We start from the raw sequence: 27266 nt of genomic DNA, 5'->3' as shown, positions 1-27266 counted from the left end.
GCGTGTGCAGGAAGTGGAGCCATCCTGCCTCGGGGGTGGGAAGATATAAAGTCCACTTGCTGTGGGAAATAAGCTGCTGCTGCTGCTGCTAAGTCGCTTCAGTCGTGTCCGACTCTGTGCGACCCCATAGACGGCAGCCCACCAGGCTCCGCCGTCCCTGGGATTCTCCAGGCAAGAACACTGGAGTGGGTTGCCATTTCCTTCTCCAATGCATGAAAGTGAAAAGTGAAAGTGAAGTTGCTCAGTCGTCTCCAACTCTCAGCGACCCCATGGACTGCAGCCTGACCTCTCCTCAAATATTAAACATAGATTGACTGTATGATCCAGCAACTCCATTGTTAGATAGATACATACTCAAAAGAACTGAAAGCAGGGACAGGAGCAGATACTTGCCTGCTCGTGCTCATAGCAGCATTAGTCACAGAGCCAAACAGTAAAAGTAAACCAAGTGTCCGATGACAGACGAATGGTTAAAGAAAATGTGGTCTACAAAGGAACTTATCTATGAAACAGAAACAGACTCACAGACGTAGAGAACTGACTTTCAGTTGCCAAGGGGGAGGAGAGATGGGGGAGGATGGACTGGGCATTTGGGATTAGCAGCTGCAAACTATTACACATAGAACGGAGGAATAAGCTCGTACTGTATGGCACAGAAAAATACATTCAATATCCTGTGATAAACCAAATGGAAAAAAATAAGAAAAAAATGTGTCTATGTGTATAACTGACTCACTTTGCTGTATAGCAGAAATTAATACAACATTGTAAATCAACTTCAATAAAGTAAATGTTTAAAAAATATACTCATCTCTACTTTTTTGTTGCTGTTTGTTTTTGCTTTGGTGGCCCTGCTAGGCTTGCAGGATCTTAATTCCCCAACGAGGGATCGAACCCAGGCCTGTGGGCAGTGAAAGCTCAAGTCTTAACCACTGGATTGCCAGGGAATTCCCCCAAAACACACTCATCTCTAAAAGAAAATGTGGTCTAAACATACAATGAAATGTTATTCAGCTTATAAAAAAAGGAAGGAAATCCAGATCCATGCGACAACATAGACTGACTTTGAAAACGTGCTAATGAAATGGCAAATACTGTATGATGCCATTTACACAAAGTATCAAGAGCAGGCAAATTCACAGAGACAGAGAGGGGAATAGCGGTTTCCAGGGGTGGTGGGAAGAGAGGATTGAGGAGTGACTGCTTACATGTTATAAAGTGTGTGTTTGGGATGATAAAAACAAAAAGGCTTGGAAATAAAGGATGGTGATAGTTGCCAGACATCATGAATGTAATATAAATCCAATTGTGCGCTTAAAAACGGTTGAAATGGCTTGTATTTATACTGTGTCTATTTAATGACAAGAAAAAACTTTCAAGGAAGGAAAGAAGGAAGCAAGGGCGGAAGGGGGCATACAGCATCTGGAGGCTGGGGCGCCAGGAAGGAGGTGGGTGAACCCGCAGAGCAGAGGATCGCTGGGGTGGGAGGGACAGGGCGCTGGCAAGGGCGAGCACAGGCCTGGCCACCCCGTCTGGGGGTGGACACCGAACAGGCACCACAGCTCTGGGCAGCGAGCCCGAGTCGCAAAGGCAAGGCCGTACGAGCACCAAACTCAGGCGGTGCCGGCTGGCAGCACCACCTTCCCACCCCACCTGACCCCCCATCATTTCAGGCCTGAGGCAGGGGTCCTGGGTCGGGCTGCCGCCTCCTCACCCGCCCCTTCCCACCCCTGCCCCTCAACCCCCTGCCCTGGTGCCGAGGGGGGGAGCTTCCTCCAGCAAATCAAATCCTGCTGCCTCAGCTCATGGGCTTCTCTGCCAGCTCCCTCACTGGAACCCGCTGCCTCCTTGGCTTTGGCAGATGTCCCCGACAGGCCAGTGCCAACACGTCCCTCCGGCCTTGCCTCGCTTCCCTCCCTGGCACCAACCCCAGGTCTCTCTGGCCAGGCTGAGCTTCTTACAGCTGCCCTGCCACTGCCAACACCAGAACGGTCTCCAGTCCATCCCCTTGGCAAACTCCTATGTCATCTTCAACACCCGCAGCAAATGTTCCGAGTATGGTAGGTCTTCCTCCCGCCTCTGCCCCCACAGCCTTCCTGGTAGATAATCGCAAGGGTCCTGGGCTTTCACACTGTACCTGGGACAGACTCTTGAGCCCTTCTGTTTGAAATGTTAAAGGAAATGGTAACCCCCTGAGGTGGGAGCGTCGGGGCCATGTAAGGGACTGGCATCTGGGTCACAGATGTGTGGCCAAATTTTGTCCCATCTCCCCACACTCACCCCACCTCTGTGGGAAGGGCCTGAGCAGGAGGCCCCAGTTGAGGCTGAGAAACAGAAGGGGAGGAAAAGACAAAGTCAGGGGGCAGGGGCGGCCCCTGAGAGCAGGAGCAGCGAGCGGTCTGCGTGGTCCAGCTCCGCGTGGCCACGCCTCAGACCTGGACTTTGGTTGCCCCGGGTTGTCGGGTGAGGCGAGCAGGCTGCGCCCTGGCTAGCAGGAGGCACCTGGCGCTCCTGTTTGGCCGCAGCCACAGTGTCATGCAGGGGAGGACCTGGGGGCTGCGTCTGCTGCTCCTGCTGGGGTTGGGGCTGGGGTCCCAGGAGGCCCTGCCCCCACCCTGTGAAAGGTAGGAGAGGAGAAGGGAGCTGGGGTTGCAGCCGGAGGGCCAGGTCTGGAGGGCCGTGAGGAGAGCTCAAGCATCGGGGTCAGCCCTCCAGAGAGGAGGGAAGGGAAGGAGATCAGGTCTCAGGCTCTGTGCTGGGCACTGACCCCCAGCGCTGGGAAAAGATGGGGCAGCCTGTGGGCGGCTGGACACAGGCCAGGAGCCTGCCACCCAGGGAGCGTTCCCTCCCTCCGCCCTCCCTTCTAGCTGCTCCTTGAACTGTGCAGGCCTGTTCTCAGGGTTATTCTGGGAAACTTTTTGCTCAATTTCCCTGCCTTGGATGTGAGAGTGGGAGTAAGGACTTGCAAGGAGCTCCTGGGTTTGACCTCTGACCTCCATGATCAAACGTCTTTCCAGAGCCACAGTTTCCATCTCCAAATAGCAGGGATGAGTGACCTCATCCTGCTTCTGGGACTCACTTGGCAGCCACTCTCCCTTCATCATGAGTTTATTGAGTTCTTGCTATGCCTCCTGGGTTGCAGCAGTGAAGTAGAAAATGAGGTCCATGAAGGTTATTATGAAGGTTATTATTATATAACAAGCAAGAGAAGTAATAATAGAAGTTCACTGGTGATGGTTGTTGTCTCTAAGTTATGTCTGACTTTTGGGACCCCATGGACTATAGCCCATCAGACTCTTCTGTCTGTGAGATTTTCCAGGCAAGAATACAGGAGTGGATTGCCATGCCCTTCTCCAGGGGATCTTCCCGACCCAGAGATCGAACCCATGTCTCCTGCATTGGCAGGCAGGTTCTTTACCCCTGGGCCACCGGGGGAGCCCATATCTTCCACTAGTACTCACCAAATGTTTATACTCATGGTTACAGTTTAATACACACATGAGGCGTGGCCAGCCAGGATGCCTTGGCATCCGTGAATTTTTACTGGGGATCAGTTACAGGGATGGAGTGTATCCTCAGGGTGACCCTAGTTACTCATTCTCCAGGTCTCTAAAGGTCAAAATGATAATGGGTGGCCCTCAGCCCCCACCTTAAATCACATTAATAGGATGAAATATCTGGCATGGTCTAAGGTCCTAGTAAACAAAAATGTATCAGGTAGGGCCCCAGAAGCTTAGAAGGTATCTCATAGGCATGTAGCAGACTGTCTTTGAAATGTACAGGGTATGAACACAATCTGCTATGCCAACTGTTTACTGCACAAACAACATATTGTATAACAAAGAATTTGTCCAGTCTTTGTCCTGAGTTCCTGGAATACAACTCTTAAGATCTTGGAAATTTCCCAAGTGATAGGAGTGTCTTTGGTATTCAGGTTAAGCTCAAATAGCTTCTATGAGTGAGGTGGCTCATGGTGAGTCCCTAGATGGGTCATGCTAATAAGATGACGAAAGCAGGATAGGTCGTGTTAGAAGATGAAGTGCTTAGAGGGTTGGGGCTTTGGGGTACCTGATACCAGCCTGACCTCCTGACTTCTGGAGAAGGAAGGGGGCAGAAGATTGGATTTAATCACAGAGTTGATGATTTAATCAATTGTACCTATGCAATGGAGCTTCCCAGGTGGCACTAGGGGTAAAGAACCCACTTGCCAATGCAGGAGACATAAGAAACACAGGTTTGACCCCTGGGTTGGAAAGATCTCCTGGAGGAGGGCACAACAACCCACTCCAGGATTCTTGCCTGGAGAATCCCCTGGACAGAGGAGCCTGGAGGGCTACGGGTCCATAGGGTCGCAGAGTCAGACGTGATTGAAGCGACCTAGCACACGTCCAGGCATGCACCTATGCAATGAAACCCCAAGAAAAACTCCAGACACCAAAGTTCAGTGCAGCCTCATTTTGGTTGACATTTTAATGTGCCAGGAGGTTGAAGTGTCCTGATTCTATGGGGAGAGAACACAGAAGCTCTGTGCTCAGGACTCTCCCAGACCTTGTCCTGTATGTGTCTTTGTTTGGCCAGTCCTGACTTGTACCCTTATGAGAATTATATTGCAATCATAATATAGTGCTTTCCTGAGTTCTGTGAACCGTTCTTGTAAATCACTAAAACTTTAATTCTAGCAAATTCTCATGGGAACCCCTGAACTTGTAGCCAGTGGTCAGAAGTGGTGGAAACTTCAAGACCCCTAAACTCATAACAGGTGCTGGGAGTGCAGGCAATCTTGTTGGGGGCTATCATTTTGACCTGGGGGTGGAATCCAAGCTAACTCTTGGTGACAGAATTTTATTACAATATTGTAATTTTTGTCAGAACATGTGTGATTTGCTAGGATGATATTGTCTCACTAAAACACGTGGTTTGGAAAGTGCAAGATGAAAGGGCAAGGAATGAGCATCTTTTCATTCCTGGATGGCCACAGGGTCACCCATGGGTTCAGAATAGCAGTTTTGTTGTGATCAGTTACTGGAGGTAAAAGTTACCAATGGAAGTTAGAGCTGATGGATCCAACTCTTGGGGTATTAGCTGACCAAATGCATAAGAAAGTTCAAAATAAGAGGAAAAAAATAAAAAATAGAATTTCTTGGTTATTGTCATCTAGAATAGCAAAAATTAAAGTGAGAGATAAGCCAAACTAAGATTCTGGTCAGTCCTAAATACAGTCTCTGGTCTCAGGGCCTCTGCTAACAGGACGTGTTGGGGAAGGTCCTGCTTCTTGCTGCCATGATGTGCAGCCACTAGCCCCAGAGCCGTTTCCTAAGGAAAAAATTATTCTGAAACAACAAATAATGAGGAAAATGAGATTGATTCCCAAGAGAATGTATAGACAGAGGACAGAGTCAGTGGTCTCGTCCCAGCAGGATAGGCATCCTGAAACAGTTATTAAGAATGGGGTGAGGACTTCCTGGTGGTCCAGTGGTTAAGAATCCGCCTACCAATGCAGGGAACACAGGTTTGATCCCTGGTCCGGGAAGATCCTACATGCTACAGAGCAGCTAAGCCTGTGAGCCTTAGTTACTGAGCCAGAGAGCCCTACAGCCCATGCTCTGAAACGAGCACCAAAGACCCAGCATAGCCAAAAATAAGTAAATAAATAAAAAATTTTAAAGATGGGGTGAATAAGAAATTCCTTGGCAGTACAGTAGTTAGGATCTGCACTTTCAGTGTCAAGGGCACGGGTTCGAGCCCTGGTGGGAGAACTAAGATCCTGCAAGCCCTGCTGCATGACCAAAAACAAAAAAGGAGTAAATAAAGCAAACATTTATGGGAGCAAAAAAAAGAGGAAGAAAAGAGGGAGAGTCAAAGGACTGACTTCTTTTCAAGAAACGGGATGAATAAAGCAGCCATGGGCATGCACACTAAGTGGCTTCATTTGTGTCTGACTCTTTGCGTCCCCATGGACTGTGGATAGGGTCAAAAGAAAGGTTTTCATGCAGCATTCTTCGAGGTTTACTGAACCAATGGGAACCCCTGCAGGTCATCCAAAATGAAAAGGCCTGAGAAAAATCTATTCACCCTACTTGGGAGCAACTTGGGAGCAAGACATAGGCAGCAACACGGAGCCTGACCTCCAATCTGCTGGGGCAATGGTGCCAAAATATAATCAAGATAAAGGTTGATGGTTGGGTCTGGATCCCTTAGCTCTGTCCCACACTAGAGACCCAAAACAGGATACATAGCAGTGGGCAAAATGGTCAGAGGGTAGAGGAGGCCCCTGGACTCTGTGACATAGGAACCCCATGCACTGAGGTACCAAAAGCCACTGGTGAGGACCTAAAAGAGGCTACAGTCAGATTAAGAGGATATAGAAATGCAAGAGTTGATGGGATGAAGGTGAAAGGTAATATTAAAAAAATGGAATGTTTAAACAGGCTTTATGTCAAAGGATTGTTTCTCCTTTGCCTGAATGTTTTATGGAAATGAATGTCATGATTGATGAGGAACGCTTACCCTCCCTGGTACTCAAAACCCAAACCTTGCTGAAGTTCTAAGTGGTGCACAGTGAGGGATGCAAGGGTTGGTGCAACCAAGATGAAAGTTTGAATGAAAATTGGTGCTTGAACAGTTCTATTGGGAAGTGACTGCATCTATTTTACCTGAATGTATTACGGGAATGGATATTGTGCCTGACTGGGGGATGTTTCCACTGTCTAGTATTACAAAGCAGAAGACATGTAAAGCCATGCCTCAAGCAATATTAACTGACTATTCCAAATGAGAACCAATAAGATTGCCTGAGTCCACACAGATTGTAGCCTTCTTCTGCGGAGCACAGACTGGGACTTAGAGGAAAAGTCTTTGGGCACCTCCCAGCTGAGACTTTGGACTAAAGAATTTCTGGTAACTGGAGAGGCAGGTACTAGCTTGCTATCAGATATTAATTGAAGCTTTCCCTATGACTGAAGGTCAAAAGATAATCTTGAAACCTGAAATGCCCATATTATCTTGGGTGATACTGGAAAATGCTCTAAGGCGGAGGGAGAGGCCCAGAGGAGTTCCATAAGAAAATGGAAATGGTTTATGCAGGACCATGCTCCTGGGGGAATTTAAGAGCAGGCAGACTCTTTTCCCCTAGGGATGATGCTGAAAACCTAAGGAACTACCAGATTCAGCTGTCACCTGGGCAAGTGCCCCATGAACAGCTCCTGATTGACTGACAATGAACTGCTTGGCTTATGGATGGCAGTTCCAAGGTAAACATACAACATACTGTTTGAAAGACTACCACTCTTATCAAAGAAGACAAAATCAAATCAGCTCGGTGGGCTGAGTTACATACCGTTTGTCGCTGTGTTTGGGTTTTTGCCTACTCATGGTCAGGGACCAATGGCCTGGCCATATGGTCAGACAGAAGGGCAATGATGCCCTTTTGTGGCATCGTCCTATGGAAACACTATGGGAATTTGAATAGTGCATTAAAATAGAACACATTGATGTCTATGAATCAATATAAAGCCAAACATAGGGGCTTTCTTCATTCACTTCTTCCATCACTGCAAGGGAAGTGAAAGTGTTAGTCACTCAGCTGTGGCTGACTCTCTATGATCCTATGGACTGTAGTCTGCCAGGTTCCTCTGTCCAAGGGACTTCCCAGGCAAGAATACTGGAGTGGGTTGCCATTCCCTTCTCCAGGGTATCTTCCCGATCCAGGGATCGAACCCAGGTCTCCTGCATTGCAGGTGGACTCTTTACCATCTGAGCCACCAGGGGAAGCCCCACTGCAAGGGAAACAGCTTGTAATTCAGCCCATGGGGCTGGCTTGTTCTTATGTTTTCCAAAGATCTCCATCAGGCAGTTAGGGTGCAGTGGCTTTCCAACCAAGATACTGTCTGTCCACTTGGAACTGCCATCAGTAAATGACCAAGTTTTTGCTTGGTCAATAAAAAGCTATTCATGGAGCACCTCCTGGTGGCTTCTCTGTTGTTTCCCCAGTCAGCCCTGCAGGAAGTGAGGCCATCTGCCCTTGAACACAGAAAGTACCTCCTTACATTCCCCCAGCAGCCTGCTCCTGCGGAAACCATTTCCATCGTTAAGGAACTCCCGGGGCATTGCCTTCTTTATCAGAGTGTTTCTGACATCACCCAAGGCATTATGGGTATTTCATGGTTTCAAGAATGTTTTGTGTTTTTCAATCACAGAGGATGTTTCCATCAATATCCAATAGCAAGCTAGTAATCCTCTCCCATATGGTGTGTATCGTACACTGCATCTGGAAATTTCCTGGTTTAAACTTTTCGTTGCAGTCACTGAGTACAATCCACAGGGTTTTGCCACAAGCCCTGCTAGTTGGGTCCACACGGAGCCACTGAACAGAGAGCTGGTCCACCCCACAATCGCTGATCAAAGCGCCACTGAGCAGCGCTCCGGGCTCCTCGCCAGCCCCCCAGCCCAGTGAGAACAGATCCGAGCCCCTTCTGCTTCTCCCCTCTGAATCTCTGATCGGCTGACCTCTCTCCCACTAAAACCACCTCACATGCGTAGAGCTGGAAGAGGATGAACAGGAGACTCCTGGTGTAGACACGCTCTGAGCTACAGCACCCTCCCTCCTCTTGTCCACCTGGCTTTCCATACCGTTTCAAACTAACCAATGAGCTGGGCCCAGGCAGCTGTTTAGGTCCTTTCCTGCACAAGGACCCTCCGCGTTCTCTCAGCCCTGACGTCACCACCACCCGCAAACCCCTACCACACACTTGCACAGGCACACACGTGCACAGGCACACACGTGCACGTGCCCTGGCACACACACAGTTCTCGCCCCTCCCAGTCAACACGCCCCAGACTCCCGTTTTCTTCTCCCCTGTTGGTGGTGACCCCTCCTACTCCCCTCCCCGACTCTCCCTGCAGCCAGATTTACTGCCAAGGGGAGCTCCTGCGGCAAGTTCAGATGGCCAGACTCTACCAGGATGATAAGCAGTTTGTGGACATGCCACTGTCCTCAGCTCCAGGTGAGAGCCCTGGGGGCCCCGCCTTCTCCTGAACCTTCCACCAAAAGGCAGGGGGCAAGACCAGGCAGGCAGGGGTATCTGATCAGGGAAGGCTCCCTGGGGTCCCGCTGACCCCTCCTGCTGCCTGTCCCCCAGACCAAGTCCTGAGGCACTTCCACAAGCTGGCCCAGGCCTACAACTTCAGCATCCCCCGGCAGGAGCTGCAAGTGTTGGTCCAAGAACACTTCTGGGCTGTGGGGCAGGAGCTGCAGCCCTGGACCCCCAAGGACTGGAGAGACAGGTACAACCCTGGACACGGAACAGGAGAAGGGCCTTCGCTCAGGGCTGCCACCCTCAACCCTGTGGGCCCCGTGGTCTTTCAGCCCCCAGTTTCTGCAGAATATCTTGGACCCCAAGCTGCGAGCCTGGGCAGGGCAGCTGCACCAACTCTGGAAGAAGCTGGGAAAGAAGGTATCAGTTCCCTGGACCTGGCAGAGGGAGATGGAGGTGGGGAACGGGTGAGCCGCCTAGGGCCCTTCCTGTTCCCTCTACGCCCTCACCTGTGTAGAGCTGGGAATGGATGAACAGAAAACACCTGATGTGGACCCAGCAAGACACTGGGACCTATTTCCTGAGAACGCAGTCCTTGAACAGGACTCTCCAAAAAGAACTGAGAGGGAGGAGGGCAACATCTACTTCTAACTCCTCACCTCCTCCCTGAAACCCTCCCAGCCTCCCCCAGGCAAACCGAGCTCATCCTCTACCCCCAGCTGCCCCGTCCTGCCCTTCACACCCCACGGTGACTGTTCACTCCCCTGCTGGGCTCCCTCTTGCCTGAGCTCCTCGGGCCAGGCCTCTGCTCAGGAACCATAATTGCTCCCTCCGATTCTGGCCCAGGCCTGTGCTCAGCACGGTCTGTTACACACTCTCCCCTTTGTCTGAGGCTCAGAGAGGGCAGCCGTTTGCCTAAGGCTGCACAGCTCCTGTCCTCCAGCCCGGCCCCAGGACCCAGGCACCCACTGCACAGAACGGTGCTCCAGGGTCATGCATGTGCCGGCTTGGGCTGCTTCCTCAGCAGCCCCCACCCAAAGGGGAAAACCTCAGCCCCTTCCTCTGCTCCCCTCCAAATCTCTGTCAGGCTGACCTCTCTCCCACTAAACCCCCTCACGTGTGTTGGGCTGGGAGAGGATGAGCAGAAAACAGCGCTCCCACGCTCTCCCCGGGCATGCCCATCCACGCCCGCCTCACTGGAGAAAGCTGTTGAGGGCCAGAACTGGGGGCCCTGAGCCTCTGGGCCTGGCTTCATGGTGGCCACAGAGATTCAGGGGGTACTGGGAGCCAGAGGAAACTCCCACCAGCTGGCTGCTAATACTGGCTGCTGTGTGGTGAGCACTGGGATGCTGGGCTGAGGGGGTCCAGGCTCCTGCACACCATTGCTCTTGCTGGGATTCTAGAGGCCGCCACGTGGGGGTCAGCAGACTAGACTCCCCACGGCCCAGGCCTGGACCAAGGCCACACGGCTGAGCAGCGCCAGAGCCAGAGCCCAAGCCCAGGCTGCAGGGCCACCAGCCAGTATGGAAAGCCACATGGGCCCAGGGTGCCCATGTCCTCTCTCCTGACTCCAGGTGAAGCCAGAGGTCTTCAGCCACCCTGAGCAGTTCTCGCTGATCTACTCAAGACACCCCTTCATTGTGCCCGGTGGGCACTTTGTGGTTGTGGGAGGGTGAGGGGTGGGGAGGGGAGCCCAGTGCCAGCAAGACAGCTTGAGTGGGCTGGGTGCCCTGGACTGGCCCAGGTGTGCGGGGCAGAGGGTGGTGTGAGCAATGCCTGAGCTGTCTGTCCCCCTGCCAGGGACTCCTACTGGGTGATGGAGGGTCTGCTCCTCTCTGAGATGCCTGAGACAGTGAAGGGCATGCTGCAGAACTTCCTGGACCTGGTGCAGATGTGAGGCGGGGTGGGCATCCAGCCAGGGTGGGGGGAGCAGATGCCGTGGGCCTGGGGCGGGTTTGCCTCGGCTCTGGCAGCCAGGTGGGCCGGTCAGCAGGCCTCCTCTCGGTAGGTACGGACACGTCCCCAATGGGGCCCGCGTGTATTACCTGCAGCGGAGCCAGCCCCCGCTCCTGACCCTCATGATGGACCGCTACGTGGCCCACACCAATGACACCACCTTCCTACGGTGGGCACCCCTCCCGGTGCTGCCCTGTACTCCCCTTCCTGAGACCCCCCGGGGCGGGGCTGGGTCTGGGCTGGTGCGGGGCGCCTGGATGGAGAGAGTGCCCGGCTTCACCCCAGGGACCACATTGAGACCCTGGCCTCGGACCTGGACTTTTGGACTAAGAACAGGAGCATCTCTGTGAGTTCCGGGGGAAAGAGCTACAGCCTGAATCGTTATGAAGTCCCTTACGGGGGCCCCAGGTGAGGACCCACCTGGCCAGCCTCTCAACCTGTTGTGTGTTCCCTCCGGTTTGAGTGTCAGGACTTCCCTGGGCAGGAGGGTGGGGGACTGAGTCCTACCTCTCAGATGGTGAGCTGATAGCCCTGGGCAGTCTGGGGCCCCAGGACGGCTGAGCCAGCATGGCTGGACCTCCTGCACGGGCATGGAGGGCCTAGAGCCACAGTGCCTGGCTCCCCACTCTCCTCTCACCAGGCCAGAGTCTTACAGCAAAGACGCAGAGCTGGCCGCCACCTTGCCGGAAGGTGAGCAGCAGGAAGGGAGGGGCTGAGCATGGGCCTGGGCAGTGCGTCAGGCCCCCGCCTCCCGTCTGCCGCTGCCCTGGCCTCACAGGGAACCGGGACGCTCTGCTGGCCGAGCTCAAGGCCAGGGCCGAGTCCGGCTGGGACTTCTCCCCACGCTGGCTCGTGGGAGGCCCGAACCCCAGTTCACTCAGCAACATCCGAACCAGCAAGCTGGTGCCGGTTGACCTCAACGCCTTCCTGTGCCAGGCGGAGGGGCTCATGAGCAACTTCTACTCCAGACTGGGTACGCATGCCCGCAGGGAAGGGAAGAAGGGTGCTAGCCCAGCTTGGGTCCCTGCCTCGGCCTTGGCAGTGGAGCTGCAAGGAGGACAATGAGGGGAGGACCTCCAGCTCTCCAGCCTCACCCCGCACCCCCAAAGCAGCCGTGTCCCTCCCTTTCTCACTGCAAGGATCTAGGAGGGGACACCCTACCCCACAGATCCAAACCCCTCTGTCCCCTCTCCCTGCCCTTTGACCCCTCAGAGCCAGGGGAATCCACACAGCCGGCTGGTGTCCCTGTGAGGACAAACCTGGGACAGGCCGGTGCAGGGCCTGGGAGCTGCTCGGGACCATGTGCTCAGGGAAGTCCCGGTGCTAGAGGCATGAAATGCGGTGGGCTCTGCTCCACATCAGCATAGCCCCTTGGTGCTCAGGACCTCTGAGCCCGAGGGAGGACAACAGGGGGTCAAACTAGACCCCCTGGGAGGTGGGGGGCCCTGTGGCTTAGCCTAAAGGCAGTGTTGCCCCAGGGAATGACTCTGAAGCAGCAAAGTACAGAAATCTACGAGCCGAGCGCATGGCTGCCCTGAAGGATGTGCTGTGGGATGAGGACAAAGGGGCCTGGTTTGACTATGACCTTGAGAATGAGAAGAAGAATCTGGAGATTTACCCATCCAACTTTGCTCCTCTCTGGGCCGGCTGCTTCTCTGACTCAGACGATGTGGATAAAGCTCTGAAATACCTGGAGGTGAGGCATACCTGGAGCACGGTGGGCTGCTACACGAGGGGCAGGACCACCTGCTTGCTCCCTGACCTGTGACCTCTGGTAAGTGGCAGCCTCACACCCCAACTCCACCCAGTGCCTTAGCCTGCAGGCCCCAAGTCGGCCACAAGGGGGCGGCTGTGAGCCAAGAAGAGAAGGCCCAGGAGGGGTCACCTGGCTTTAGGAGGGCCCAGCCTCTTGGCTTCCTGTCCAGCCCCCACTCACAGTCATGATGTCTGGAACCTTCTAGGACAGCCGGATCCTCACCTACCAGTATGGAATCCCGACCTCTCTCCAGAAGACAGGCCAGCAATGGGACTTCCCCAAGGCCTGGGCCCCGCTGCAGGACCTGGTCATCAGAGGTAGGGAGGCAGGGATGGGGCCTACCCCACCTCAACCCCACGAGGGTAGAGGCTCGGCCTCCCTGGCACTGGGGAGGTGAGAACAAAGGATGCAGAGGCCTTTCTCTAGCTTCTCTGCTCTCTCAGCCTCCCAGCAAACAGCTACTCCTGCCCCCACCTATTGGGGGAACCAACTCTCCGCTCTCCTTAGGCCAACCTAGATTAAGAGCAGCTTGGCTTCTGGTTCCAGGAAGGAGGTCTTAGCACCTGGGCCTCTTTCCCTCATTGAGGAGAATAAGGTTCGGGATTCTGCTACCCCTGGGATGGGGGCTCTGGAGATTCAGGGTCTTGCCATGGGTGGGGTCTAGGTCTGGCCAAGTCTCCTTCAGCCAAAGCCCAGGAAGCAGCTTTCCAGCTGGCCCAGAACTGGATCCGAACCAACTTTGATGTCTACTCCAAAATGTCAGCCATGTATGAGAAGGTGAGCTGGCCATAAGCCCAGTCCCTGGGGTTCTCCTGCCCAGGGTGAGATGGGGAATTGTCAGGCTTTGCAAAGCCAGTGCCCAGTATACCTGGAGCAGTGGCGGCACCTGGTGGTCATCCTTGGACACTGCAGGGCTCAGCCGCTGGCCAGAGCAGCTTCTCCCTGTAAGGGGCTCCCGTTTCTTGCTTCCCTAGAGGCCTGGCGTTGGCGGCTGGGGCAGGGCTTGACCTTAAAGCTCATCCTCTTGTCCTCAGTATGACATCAGCAACGGTGGACAGCCAGGTGGTGGAGGGGAGTATGAAGTTCAGGTGAGTGGGCCACGTCCTCCAGGGAGCTTCAGGGCTCTGCTGTCCCCATAACTGGCCATGATCGCCCCTCTCTGGGCCTCAGTTTCTTCTGTGGAGGCTGGATCCCAGGGAGGAGCCCGACTGGTGCTCCCTGGTACCCCTGGGGCTGGTGGGCCTGTGTCTCTAGGTGGGGATCCCACAACCCATAAGAGGACTTGGGGGCCTGGCCCAGGGGTCTTGCCCCATGGACCTTACCTTTCTCCAGGAGGGGTTTGGCTGGACCAATGGTGTGGTCCTGATGTTGCTGGACCGCTATGGGGACCGGCTGAGCTCAGGGGCCCAGACCACTTTCCTGGCGCCCCACTGCCTCATAGCTGCCCTCCTGCTCAGCCTCCTGCCACAGTGACGGGCCTTCAGGTCCCCATCTGGCTGCAGCTCCTGCCGATTCAACCTCCACACGCGTCTCTACCTTCTCCTGTGCCTCGATCCTTTATCCCTGGAGAGCCCACCCCCTCCCGGCCCCTGCCCCAGCCCAGTCCTTGGTCACAGCGGAGTGGGGGCAGGGCAAGGACCTGGGGGTCATGGTTGGGCCCTGGGTCCCTCCTGGGACATTTAATAGGCTGGAGATGCTGCACCGTGATCAGACCTAGTCTCTCTCCTTCCCCATGAGCCCCAACCCCACGCCGCTCACAACCAGGCCTCCCAAACACATAGTCCAAATGCTTTATTGTTCTGCTGAGATGCTTGCAAATACTGAAAAACATCCAGCCCAGGCCTGGCAACCATGGTCCAGGGCTGGGAAGGGGGACAGGGAGGTGGGCTTAGTGTTAAGGCGCAAAGGGCTGAGCCCAGACACCTGGAGGCCTGGGCCTCTGCTCTTCATTTCATCCCCATTCTGAGGGGAGGGCAACCAGACCCTCGGGCTCCCCCTCCTGCTCAAGACTTCCTCCACGGAGCATCTGAACAGCCCTCTGTCCATCAGAAACTCAGCCATATACCAGAACCCCGAGGACGGCCTTTCTAGCTCCTTCTCCCATCCGATGGCCCCTCCCCTGGCCTCCAGTTCCCGGCTTCATCCCTTCTGGCTCTAAGCAAGGCACGAGTGGAAGGGGAGGGCTGGACGGGGGAGCCAGCAGGCTGTGTATCAGGGCCTGGAGACACAGGCAGAGGGGCAGGGTGAAGGTAGTCCCTCCCCCCATCCCCAGCAGGAGATGCCCAAGGGCCTGGGCTGGAGAGATGATGGCACGTACCCTCAGATGGGCCCACAGCTGAAGCAGTGGGCTGAGCCACAGAGCCATGGCAATTAGTATGTAACCATGGCGATGAAGCAGTCACTATGGTGACTGTGGTGGTGGGTCTGAAAAACGGAGCTGGGCTGGGACCTCAAGGATGACACTCAGTCTCTGGTCCTTGAGCAAAAATCATAAAAAATACAAATGCGGCACAAGAATGGGACAGAGCAGGGTTTGGGAATTACACCGCCTGAGCTGTTACCCCACTCTGGATACGGCGCTACTCAGCCCTCAAGGCCCCTGCAACAGGGGCTGAGCAAGAGGGGATCTTTGGCAGATTCTGGTACCATAACGTGTCCTTTAGAAAAGAGAACACAGGGAGCGCAGGTGCCGGGGGGCCCCCTCTGTGACGGTGCCTCAGCCTGGGTGGGCCCCGGGGCAGGACCCTAACAGGCTATCGCAAGTTCTGGGCTCCCAGGAGGCGGCAAAGCCCCCTCCTCAACTTTTATCTCCTGGCTGGTTTTTCAGGGGGGGTCAGAGCTCAGAAACCCACAGGGCGAGCTCCTTCCAGAACATTACAGAGTCTCTTCTTGTACAAAAGCCCCAGTCGTGCTCCGCCCTCCAGGGCCTCTGGGAGCCCAGGGTGCAACTCCCTGTCTGGAGGCAGGCGGGGCAGCAGGCGGCTGGGCATGGCTCCTGGGTCCAGGGGGCCCCATTCAGTCAGTTCATGAACTGAGTGTAGCCTTCTGCCCCCGTGACAATGACGTCCATCCAGATGCGCATCGCCTCTGCAGAGGGGGCCACCATGTAGTACAGCCGGTCGTGCGTCTTCACGCAGAAGGTGAGGGCCGGGTTCGGGCTCTGCGGAGGGAGAGAGCAAGGCTCAGCCCGAAGCATCTCACACCCGCCTGGCTATCCACCCTTCTCTGCCTCCAGGACGCCCTGAGTCTTCCATAGGCCTGGAGCCCAGTCCCCACCATCCCAGGCTGGGATGTCCCCTCCTCACATCTGGGGCAGTCCACAGACCTCAGCAGGGCCATACCCTGCCAGGCAAAGACACCGTTCCTTGGCGCTCTCGGGCACAAAGAGGATATCAAAAGAATCAGATGCAAAGGGATGACCAGAGTCCCCTCCCAGTAAGAAAGGAACAGATGGAAAGAGCTGCGAGCGGGGTGCTGGCCCCAGGCCCCCAGTGGAGCAGAGACGAGGACTGGAGCAGGCGTCGCGGGCCTGGCAGGACGGAGGCAAACGGCCCCAGCCTCCTGCAGCCCCTGTCCATAAAGTCCTCCCACCCAGACCTCATCTCGGAGGGCACCCACTCCCCCTTTAGCCTCCCCACCGCATGGCCCACCCCCATGGAGGGAGACGGCCTGCTGGCATCTCAGGGCCGCGAGGCCAGCAAGCTCCCTCAAGCTCACAGGGGCTCCCTGCTCTCTGCCCCCGCTGCACTCCACACTCCGGCCGGTGGGGAGGGGAGGGACTTAGGGGAGAGTCAAGGAAGGGTCAGGGGCCGGGGGGCCAGGAGGCGTTAATACGCAGTAGTTCTGGTTAGAGGTGTGTGGGGAGGGGTACCTCAGTCACCATAGTGAAGCTCAGAAACCTCTTCTGGGAGAGGGAGAGAGGAAGAGAAAGTTTACAAGAGAATGAGAAAGGGGTCCAAGCCTCTGAAGTGGGCAGGCTGGAGGCCTCTTTCCCGAGCTGGCCCTCACCTTGGCGGCACTGCGCAGGTGGTCATAGTACACCTCCTCGATGGCCTGGAAGTAAATGACCCCCTTCAGCTTCGTCTCGTGCTTGTCTGCAAAGGAAGACGGGCTGGGCTCAGGAGGCCTGTGGTGCTTTAGGTCAAGCTCAGCAGACACGGAGCGTCCCACCCAGGAAGTGGGGTGACTCCCAGGACTCCGAAACAGAGCCCAGATTCTGTATCAGTGTTCAGCCTCGCCCAGGATGACAGAGAAGGCAAATCAGAACTCCACTGAGATACCACTGCTCACCTACCAGAGCAGCAAAAATAAACACAAAACACAGCACACCGGTGACACTTCTGCGGGCAGACAGGCAGTATAATCAACCTGACGGGGGGCATAAATTGGTGAGCCTCTCGGAATGACTCGGCTTCTTCGACCAGAGTTAGGAAGGTGTTTGCCCTTTGAGCCAATTTCAGCACTTGGAAAATTTATCTTACACCTGTACCTCTCTCTCTGGGAAAGTCACCGTCGTGTCCGACTCTTTGCGACCCCACGGACTATACAGTCCATGGGATTCTCCAGGCCAGAATACTGGAGTGGGTAGCCTTTCCTTTCTCCAGGGGATCTTCCCAACCCAGGGATCAAACCCAGGTCTCCCGCCTTACAGGGGGATTCTTTACCAGCTGAGTCAAGGGAAGCCCAAGAATATTGGAGTGGGTACCCTATCCCTTCTCCAGGGCGTCTTCCCAACCCAGGAACTGAACCGGGGTCTCCGGCATTGCAGGCGGATTCTTTACCAACTGAGCTATCGGGGAAGCCCCACACATGTACAAAAGAAAACATTTACCAGATTCACCGTGGCAGTAATTATAGTCATAAAAGGTTAGAAACAACCCGAGTGTCCATCAAGGGGAGGCGGCTGAGCACAGTGTGCCATGTGATGAAATACACCTAGCTATTCAACAGAATAACGAGAATCTGATATGCACATTTAGAAATAAATCCGCAAATACTTCCTTGGCGGTCCAGTGTGAAGAGTCTGTGCTCCCAACGCAGGGAGCCCAGTTTCGATCCCTGTGGGGAACAAGATTCCCCACGCCGCAATTAAGACCCAGTGAAACCAGATAAATATTTAAAAAACAAACAACACACTTCAAATAATCCATGACCAAAAATAAAAGTTTTTAGATAAATTAGAAAAAATATTTTTTAAAAATCTATAAAATACATCTGGATATCAACTTCTAGACATTGATATATTTGAGATGGAAAGACCTCTAAGATAACACAGCAGGAAAAAAAGGAGTGTGTTGGGTGCTACCTTTTGCGTAAGAAAAATGTTAGTCACTCACTCATGTCCAACTCTTTGCAACCCCATTGACTGTAGCCTGCCAGGCTCCACTGTCCATGGGATTCTCCAGGCAAGGGTACTGGAGTGGGTTGCCAGTCCTTTCTCCAGGGGATCTCCCCAACCCAGGGATCAAGCCCAGGTGTCCCGAATTGCAGGCAGATTCTTTACCATCTGAGTCACCAGGGAAGCCCCAAGAATATTGCAGTGGGTTGCCATTCCCTTCTCCAGGGGATCTTCACGACCCAGGAAAAGGGGTAAGAATACATGTTTGCATATGTTTATATTCCCTTAAAGAAACTCTAGAAGGACACAGAAGAGATTAATAAATGTAGTTACTTGTAGTCAGAGGGGGTGTAATTCTCAATTTAAGCCTTTTACGTGTTTTGAGTTTTGAACGACATGAATGCATTTATCTATTCAACTCAAATAGTAAAAACATGGAAGGCAGCATACAGCATCTGGAGGCTGGGGTTTCAGGAAGGAGGTGGGTAAACCCGCAGAGCAGAGGATCGCTGGGGTGGGAGGGACGGGGCGCTGGCAAGGGCGAGCACAGGCCTGCCCACCCTGTCTGGGGGCGGACACCAAGCAGGCACCACAGTTCTGGGCAGCGAGCCTGAGTCACTAAACTCAGGTGGCAGCACCACCCTCCCCCAATCCCATCATTTCAGGCCTGAGGTAGGGGTCCTGGGTCGGGCTGCCGCCTCCTCACCCTCCCCGTCCCACCCCTGCCCCTCAACCCCCTGCCCTGGTGCCGAGGGGGGAGTTTCCTACAGCAAATCAAATCCTGCTGCCTCAGCTCATGGGCTTCTCTGCCAGCTCCCTCACTGGAACCCGCTGCCTCCTTGGCTTTGGCAAAGGTCCCTGACAGGCCGATGCCAACACGTCCCTCCAGCCTTGCCTCGCTTCCCTCCCCTGCACCAACCCGGGGTCTCTCTGGCCAGGCTGAGCTTCTCGCGGGCCCTTATCAATCCACTCTGCTGACACTGGAATGGCCTCCAATACGTTCCCTTAGCAAACTGCTAAGTCACCTTCAGAACCTGTTGCGAACGTCACCACTGCGGCGCCCAGCTGTGCTCCCCCATGCCCCCGCAGCACGGGTGCTCCTCTGTGCAGAACTTACGGTGCTGAATCTGAACCTTCCTTCAGGAGACTTCCCTTCCCTGGTGATCTAGTGGCTAAGACTCTGAGCTTCCCATGCAGGGGCCCCAGGTTTGGTCCCTGGTCGAGGAAATAAGATCCCACATGCTATAACTAAAAAATTCTGCATGCTGCAACCAAGACCCGGCACAGTCAAATAAGTAAACATTAAAATTCTGAAAGAGATGGGAATACCAGACCACCTGACCTGCCTCTTGAGAAACCTGTCTGCAGGTCAGGAAGCAACAGTTAGAACTAGACACGGAACAACAGACTGGTTCCAAATAGGAAAAGGAGTAAGTCAAGGATGTATATTGTTACCTTGCTTGTTTAACTTATGTGCAGAATGCATCTTGAGAAACGCTGGGCTGGAGGAAGCACAAGCTGGAATCAAGACTGCCAGGAGAAATATCAATAACCCCAGAAATGCAGATGACACCACCCTTATGGTAGAAAGTGAAAAAGAACTAAAGAACCTCTTGATGAAAGTGAAAGAGGAGAGTGAAAAAGTTGGCTTAAAGCTCAACATTCAGAAAACTAAGATCATGGCATCCGGTCCCATCACCTCATGGCAAATAGATGGGGAAATAGTGGAAATAGTGACTGACTTTATTTTTCTGGGCTCCAAAATCACTGCAGACGGTGACTGCAGCCATGAAATTATAAGACGCTTACTCCTTGGAAGGAAAGTTATAACCAACCTAAAAAGCATATGAAAAAGCAGAGACCTTACTTTGCCAACAAAGGTACGTCTAGTCAAGGCTACAGTTTTTCCAGCAGTCATGGACGTGAGAGTTGGACTATAAGGAAAGCTGAGCGCCGAAGAACTGATGCTTTTGAACTGTGGTGTTGGAGCAGACTCTTGAGAGTCCCTTGGACTGCAAGGAGATCCAACCAGTCCATCCTAAAGGAGATCAGTCCTGGGTGTTCATTGGAAGGACTGATGTTGAAGCTGAAACTCCAATACTTTGGCCACCTGATGTGAAGAGCTGACTCATTTGAAGAGACCCTGATGCTGGGAAAGATTGAGGACAGGAGGAGAAGGGGACGACAGAGGATGAGATGGTTGGATGGCATCACCAACTCGATGGACATGGGTTTGGGTGGACTCCGGGAGTTGGTGATGGACAGGAAGGCCTGGTGTGCTGCGGTTCATGGGGTCGCAAAGAGTCGGACATTGCTGAGTGACTGAACTGAACTGAATATCTTAATGACCTGGATAACCACAATGGTGTGGTCACTCACCTAGAGCAGACATCCTGGAGCATGAAGTCAAGTGGGCCTTAGGAAGCATTACTACAAACAAAGCTAGTGGAAGTGATGGAATTCCAGTTGTGCTATTTAAAATTCTCAAAGATGATGCTGTTAAAGTGCTGCACTCAATATGCCAGCAAATTTTGAAAACTCAGCAGTGGCCACAGGATTGGACAAGGTCTTCATTCCAATCCCAAAGAAGGGCAATGCCAAAGAATGTTCAAACTACTGCACAACTGTACTTATTTCACATGCCAGTACAGTAATGCTCAAAATCCTTCAAGCTAGGCTTCAGCAGTATGTGAACCAAGAACTTTCAGATGTAAAAGCTGGGTTTGGAAAAGGCAGAGGAACCAGAGATCAAATTGCCAATATTCACTGGATCATAGAGAAAGCTAGGGAATTCCAGAAAAGCTTCTGCTTCATTGACTACCCTAAAGCCTTTGACTGTGTGGATCCCAGCAAACTGTGGGAAATTCTTAAGGAAATGGGAATACCAGACCACCTTGCCTGTCTCCTGAGAAACCTGTATGCAGATGAAGAAGTGCCAGAACCAGACATGGAACAATGGACTGGCTCAAAATTGGGAAAGGAGTATGACAAGGCTGTATATTGTCACACTGCTTATTTACCTTATATGCAGAGTACGTAAAGCAAAATGTGAGGCTGGTTGAATCACATGCTGGAATCAAGACTGCTGGGAGAAATACCCACAACCTCAAATACGTAGATGTTACCACCCTAATGGCAGAAAGTGAAGAGGAACTAAAGAGCCTCTTGCTGAAGGTGCAAGGAGAGAGTGAAAAAACTGGCTTAAAACAACGTTCAGGGCTTCCCTGGTGGCTCAGTGGTGAAGAATCCGCCTGCCAGCGCTGGAAACATGGGTTCGATCCCTGGTCTGGGAAGATTTCACATGCCGCAGAGCAACTAAACCCTTGGACCACAACTGACTAGAGCCTGCGCTCTGGCGCCTGGGAGCCAAGACTACTGAAGCCGGGAGCTCTAGAGCCCATGCTCCACAAGAGAAGTCACCACAGTAAGTCCGTGCAGCTTCTAGCAGCCCCTGCTCGCTGCCATCAATGGAAAGCCCGCGCAGCATCGAAGACCCAGCACGAAAATAAATAAATTCATAAAAATTTAAAAAACCCTCAACATTCAAAAAGCTAAGATTACGGCATCCAGTCCCATCACTTCATGGCAAACAGACAGAGAGAAAGTGGAAACAGTGACAGATTTTATTTTCTTGGGCTCCAAAATCACTGCAGATGGTGACTGCAGCCAGGAAATTAAAAGATGCTTGCTCCTTGGAAGAAAAGTTATGGCAAACCTAGACAGCATATTAAAAAGCAGAGACATCACTTTGCCAACAAAGGTCTATATAGTCCAGGAGTCATGTACGGGTGTGAGAGTTGGACCATAAAGAAGGCTGAGTGCTGAAGAAATGATGCTTTTGAATTGTGGTGTTGGAGGAAGACTCTTGAGAGTCCCTTGGACAGCAAGGAGATCAAACCAGTCAGTCCTAAAGAAAATCAACCCTGAATGCTCACTGGAAGGACTGATGCTGAAGCTAAAATTCCCAATTCTTTAGCGACCTGATGCAAAGAGCCGACTCACTGAAAAAGACCCTGATGCTGGGAAAGACTGAAGGCAATAGGAGAAGAGGGCGGCAGAGGATGAGAAGGTTAGATAACATCACTGACTCGATGGACATGAATTTGAGCAAACTCCAGGAGATAGTGAAAGACAGGGAAGCCTTGTGTGCCGCAGTCCATGGAGTCACAAAGAGTCAGACATGACTTAGCGACTGAACAACAGTGATGAAGCATTAATGAACCCTCCTTTATCTGTTCAGAGGTCAAGCTCCTCTGATCTGGACTGTTATGCACCGAGCAGGTCCTCAATCGATGCAGAATAAACGAGTTTGAGGAACTGGGATCCAAAGAAGTCAGAGCCCACGATTTAGGGGGGAAGAAAGCACAGACACACATCCACTTAGCTGTGTGACTTGGGTATGATTAGGGCTCCAAGGGAACACCTACAGGTCACCAGAGGTCACGGGCGTTAAGCGAGAGGACACACTCCCAGGGTTCAGCACAGTGTCTGGCACAATACACATGGGCCTGTCATGACATCATTATGCCCAGCGCTGATGTCACATGGCAGAGGGACCCTGTGTGACGCAGGAGTTACCCAGAGGAGGGCAGGAACCACTCCCAGTGAGGTAGGGCTTCACAGAGGTGCTTTCTGATGTGGACCCTGTAGAAGGGAGGGGTTTCACGGAGGAGGAGGGAGCAGGATCCAGGAAGGCCAGGGAGAACGGCAGCATTCTGTTCTCTCCTGGCTCTTCCTTCACTGGAAATAGTAACACATTCCTGCCTCCGCTTCCTCGCCGCCTACCTATCCTCGATGGATTGTGTGCAATCTGGCTCCCACCCAGCACACAGTGGAAACCGTTCTCTCATCAAGATCCAATCGTTGAATCGAATGGCCTTTGGGTGCACATTACCCTTGGCCTTTCTGCAGTGTCCATCATCACCATAATGTCTCAATTTCTTCCGTAAATTATATTTTTTTATTCCATGACAGCCCCTGCTGGCAGGCACACATCCACTCCTCTGCCTTCTCCATTTCTGCCCTGCCCTCCCCTCCCCGGTTGGTTTCATGGACATGAAGGAAGGTCACACATGCCAAGCGCCAGCTCAGCACCTGGCCTGTGACTTCCTGCCTCCTGCACCCTGCTTTACTGCAGTCTCCTTTTCCTTCTCCCTCACAAGGGTGGCCCTGCCCTGGGGTGCAGCTCTGTCTCTCCCTCTTCTCTGAAGTCTAACTGTCCAAGCTCAGTCTTAGCTCTGCCTCTCAGCTGCTGAGACACCTTAGGCAAGTTACTTAGCCTCTCTGTGCTTAATTTTCCTCATCTGCAAAACAGGTGTAAAACCAGTGCTTCCTTCACAAGATTATGATGATTAAATGAGATGATACATGTGGAAGGCTGAGCACAGCATCTGGCCATACACGTGTGCAGTAAGTATGATCTGCTACCATCATCATTATTATTAGTCCAACAGCTTCGACTTTCACTCTGCCTCTAACCCTGACCCCTCTCATAACCTTAGATGCCCCAGGGGCACTTCAACCTCAACGTGCCTAAGATGGAGTTGTCCTCCCAGGCCTGACAAAGTCCATTTCCAGCCTAGGTGGAAACATGGGGACACCCGTATGCCTCCCCTCACCCAGGGCCCAGGTGGGCGGGGAGGGCTTCCTGGAAGAGAGGGCATTTGTCTGGGGACCAGTTCAGTGGGGGAAGCCAGGTGCTCCAGGCTGCAGGACTCCAGCACCACACACTTCTGGCCCTTTCCCTCCTGGCTCTGAGCAGGACGGCTCCCCTGGCTTTGTGGTTGGGTGGGGCTGGGTGACTGGCTGAACAGGCCCGCTAGTGACTTGGGGACAGACTCCAGCTGGGAAATTTAACCCAGTGCAAACCCAATCACATTTCTCTTTACCCTCTGCCACTGCAGCCAGCAGCGTTCCAGAAAGGCATGCTCTGAAGCAGAGAAAGAATCGACACGGGGCAGACCCCCACCAACCCATGACGAACATGGATACAGATCAGGAGTAAGAAGAACTTTGGTTCTGAGCTCCTGAGATCTTAGGATGGGGTTGTTTCTGCAGCACAGCCCAGCCTGTCCTGAGGAGGCTATGATATAACATTCTAGTCTCCAAGTGGGAACTGTCCAGAGGGAACTCCAGGGCTGGGAAACCAAGCTGGAGGCTGGGTGCAGAGTGCTGAGAGAGCAGGACAGCTGGGGGGTGCTGCCCCCAGGCATGCTCAGCTGCTTATCTCAGAGTCTCTTTGGGAACTTGCCCAAGAGGGATCCACAGGACTCCATGCACGCACAGCATCTGGGGTGCCCTATAGCACCCCCATCATTCTTTGTTCACTGTTTGTGTCCCAGCAACAGGCTCCAGGGGAGAGGGTTGTGGCCCCCTTGCTTATCATCAGAGCCTAAGATACTTCCTGGGACTTACTAGATGCTCAGTAATACTGCTGGAAAAAAAATGAATGGTTGAACAAAGCAAATGAGGTGAGCCTTGTACATTTTCAGAGAGAGGAGAACAAGACCCAGCTCAAGGCCCTGGCCCCCACATGGAAGCTTCTGGGTGACAGAGCCCAGGGGTCCTAGCTCCAGGGCAGTCTAGGGGGAACTCACCCACGTAATAGGAAAGGGTGCGCTTGAGCCGGTCAAAGACAAACCAGCGCTTCTTCCATGACTTGATCTTGCCACCCATCTTGACCAAGTAGCCACGGCAGACCTGGTGGGAGGCAGGGGTGAGGCAGGACCCAAATGCACAGCCCCCTAAACCTTCTTCTCTGAGCAGCAATGTCAGCCCGTCACCTGTGCCTATATTCACAGCGGGGCTGTCCCTAGCATCTCTTTAAGCCAGCACGCCTGTCCCGGGACAGAGACCACTGGTATTAGGGCAGGAGCTGAGGCCACTCTTCCAAGGACCCAGGAGGGTCTTCTGACCATGGGGTCCCCACCAAGCCCCCCAGAGCCCCACATGCCTGTACCTTGCTGCTGAGCACCACGTGCAGACAGGTATCCACACCGTGGCCTGACGACTCGATGTGGGTCTTCAGGTCAAAGTCTTCCTTCCGGATTGGCAGGTAACGGGTCAGGGGTCGTGCCTGGGGACAGAGAGCAGGATGAGTAGGGGCTGTTCCCTCCCCTGTCATTCCCTTTCCCAGGCCCCTCGGCTTCAGTCCTGAACCCCTACTCTGTCCCTCTGGTTTCATGGGGTTTTGGCCCAAGCAGGGACCTGGTGCGCCTGTGCTGACTCCACCCAGGCCTGGGCAAACTGCTGAAAGGCTCTATGCCTCAGTTTCCCAGACACAGCCGCCCCTGTCCTGTCCCTGCCCCTCCTGTCCTGAATGCAACAAAGCAAAAGAATGCGGTCTTGGAAGAAAAGCCCAGTACGAAGCCTGGCCTTCCCAGGGGGGGCTTTGTTTGGGTCCTCATGTGTAAACAAGGGCTTTGAACTAGACCATCTCTGAGGTCTGTTCCACCTCAAAATTTCTGATTCTTATCTAGAATTTTCAGTCAACAGGAATTTTTTTCCTACTCTTCATTTCTAGGAAGAATGTTAGAATGGTATGAAAAGGAAATACCATAGATTATTTAAAGAAGAAACAAAACGTTCAACTTTCTGGAGGTACCCGGAAATGATGAGCCGACTCCACTGGCTTTCCCAAAGCTGGTGGCCTCTGCAGCCCCACCTGAGCCCCAGGGCAGGGGGTAGAGAAGTTGAGTCCCTGAGAGACCAGAGACAGGAAACGGGAACTAGGCATACGACAACGATTCCAAGCACCGAGGCGAAACTCCCAGAGTTTCTCATCATTTCTGAATTCTCAAATCAGACAATCTAACCCTTAGAATTTATGTCGCTGCACCATTAGGAAATCAAGGAGCTGCGATCACTGGTCACTGTGGGGTAGGACCCCCCACCCCTGGGGAGGCCCATGGAGACCCCACAGGAAGGGATGGGCCTGTCTGAGTCTCACGGGCTCTCCCGCGGGCCCAGGATCTGGGCCTGGAAATGCAGGTAGATTTTCCTGCCTAACCTAACTTCTCCTTCTGCCTTCAACTCTTCTGCTCAAGGCTCCCGGGTAATGAAACACACCCGGGCTGGATTCTGTGTAAGGATGGGGTTCTGGTCCCAGGGAGAAGCTGCTACAATTCTCTTTTGGAGACGTAAACCACAAGTCAGGGTGAGTTCAGCCGCTGGCAGTGGGGCCGAGAGCCGAAAGGTCTGGTGCAGTGAGGCCAGGACAGACACCAAACACTCGGCGCAGGAGGGCACGGGGATGCAGGAAGGGACAATGGGGCAGACCCACGAGGCCCCGGAGAGAGGCCAAGGGGAGACCCTGATCTGGACACGGCTCCCACCTCTGGAAGGCCTGCGCAGACCCTCATCTCTACAGGGTGGCCTGCCACACCCCCACAATCCGATACACACACACACACACACAGACACACACACAGACACAGACACACAGACACAGACACACACACAGACACAGACACACACACACAGACACAGACACACACAGACACAGACACACACACACACACCGGCCTGAACAGACCCTAGTGGGTCCTGTTCTTCAGGGCCAAGCAAGTCGCAGGTAGAATCCTGCCTGGGCAAAACTTCCTAGAGAGAACAGGCTCCACCGCCCAGCGCGGGTACCCTGGGGTATCCAGACCCCTCCACAGCCCCACCCCAACCCCACACCCACTCACCTGCGAGAACTGCTTCTCCCGCATCTTGACCTCCTTCTCCACGAGCTGCTGCCTCCGGGCGCTCTCGCTCTGCAGCCTCCGTTCAACCTGCTCCCGCCGCCTCCGCTCCTCCTCCAGGGCCTGCCGCCTCAGCTCCATCTCACGTTCCTGCACCCAAGGCTGGGGCTCAGTGCCCACGGTTGCCCTCTTAACTCCAAGCCCCCAACACCCCTCCTTGGGCCGGGCCAGAGCTACAGGAGACACCCACCTCAGAGGGCAGCCTGGTTAGAGGGGCCGTGGTACTCCAAGCCCACCCTCCTCTCCAGGGACCGTGCTGACAAGGGTAAATGCTTTAAAGTGAGACCACCCTGCCTTCAAACCCTGGTTCTACCACCACTGTCAGCGCCGGACCCCGCCAAACTCCCTAAGCCTCTATAAGATGCGGCCAAGAGTGCCTACTTCTTTGGACTGTAGGGAAAATTAAATGCAATCGTGTAGGTAAATGTCCATCACTGATG

The 27266-nt window shown here is 53.6% G+C and overlaps 2 protein-coding genes across 5 annotated transcripts in view; one reads left to right on the top strand and one right to left on the bottom strand.

Moving 5' to 3' along the window:
- The first annotated feature begins 2535 nt into the window (after positions 1–2535).
- TREH (trehalase) lies at positions 2536–14217 on the top strand. The gene is made up of 15 exons (XM_052653258.1): positions 2536–2624; positions 8902–9002; positions 9138–9282; positions 9365–9452; positions 10607–10706; positions 10832–10925; positions 11041–11157; positions 11274–11396; positions 11629–11678; positions 11767–11961; positions 12467–12684; positions 12950–13061; positions 13409–13521; positions 13779–13832; positions 14077–14217. Exons 1-15 carry the CDS (start codon positions 2536–2538, stop codon positions 14215–14217), a joined length of 1740 nt encoding a protein of 579 aa, XP_052509218.1.
- Positions 14218–14518: 301 nt separating this feature from the next.
- PHLDB1 (pleckstrin homology like domain family B member 1) overlaps positions 14519–27266 on the bottom strand; it is a 49067-nt gene continuing 36319 nt past the window's right edge. For 2 of the 4 annotated variants that reach the window (XM_052652343.1, XM_052652344.1), the window contains 6 exons: positions 26770–26916; positions 25041–25157; positions 24679–24781; positions 16753–16838; positions 16616–16648; positions 14519–15904 (listed from right to left, as the gene is read on the bottom strand). In XM_052652343.1, coding sequence (XP_052508303.1) covers positions 15764–15904; positions 16616–16648; positions 16753–16838; positions 24679–24781; positions 25041–25157; positions 26770–26916 — 627 coding nt within the window. In that variant the 3' untranslated portion in view covers positions 14519–15763. The remainder of the gene's footprint in view (positions 15905–16615; positions 16649–16752; positions 16839–24678; positions 24782–25040; positions 25158–26769; positions 26917–27266) is intronic. The other 2 variants (XM_052652345.1, XM_052652342.1) reach the window with 1 other exon arrangement.

The sequence above is a fragment of the Budorcas taxicolor genome, chromosome 15, assembly GCF_023091745.1.
Source record: "Budorcas taxicolor isolate Tak-1 chromosome 15, Takin1.1, whole genome shotgun sequence".
In the NCBI taxonomy this organism is placed as follows: domain Eukaryota; kingdom Metazoa; phylum Chordata; class Mammalia; order Artiodactyla; family Bovidae; genus Budorcas; species Budorcas taxicolor.
This window is presented reverse-complemented; position numbering and strand designations above follow the sequence as displayed.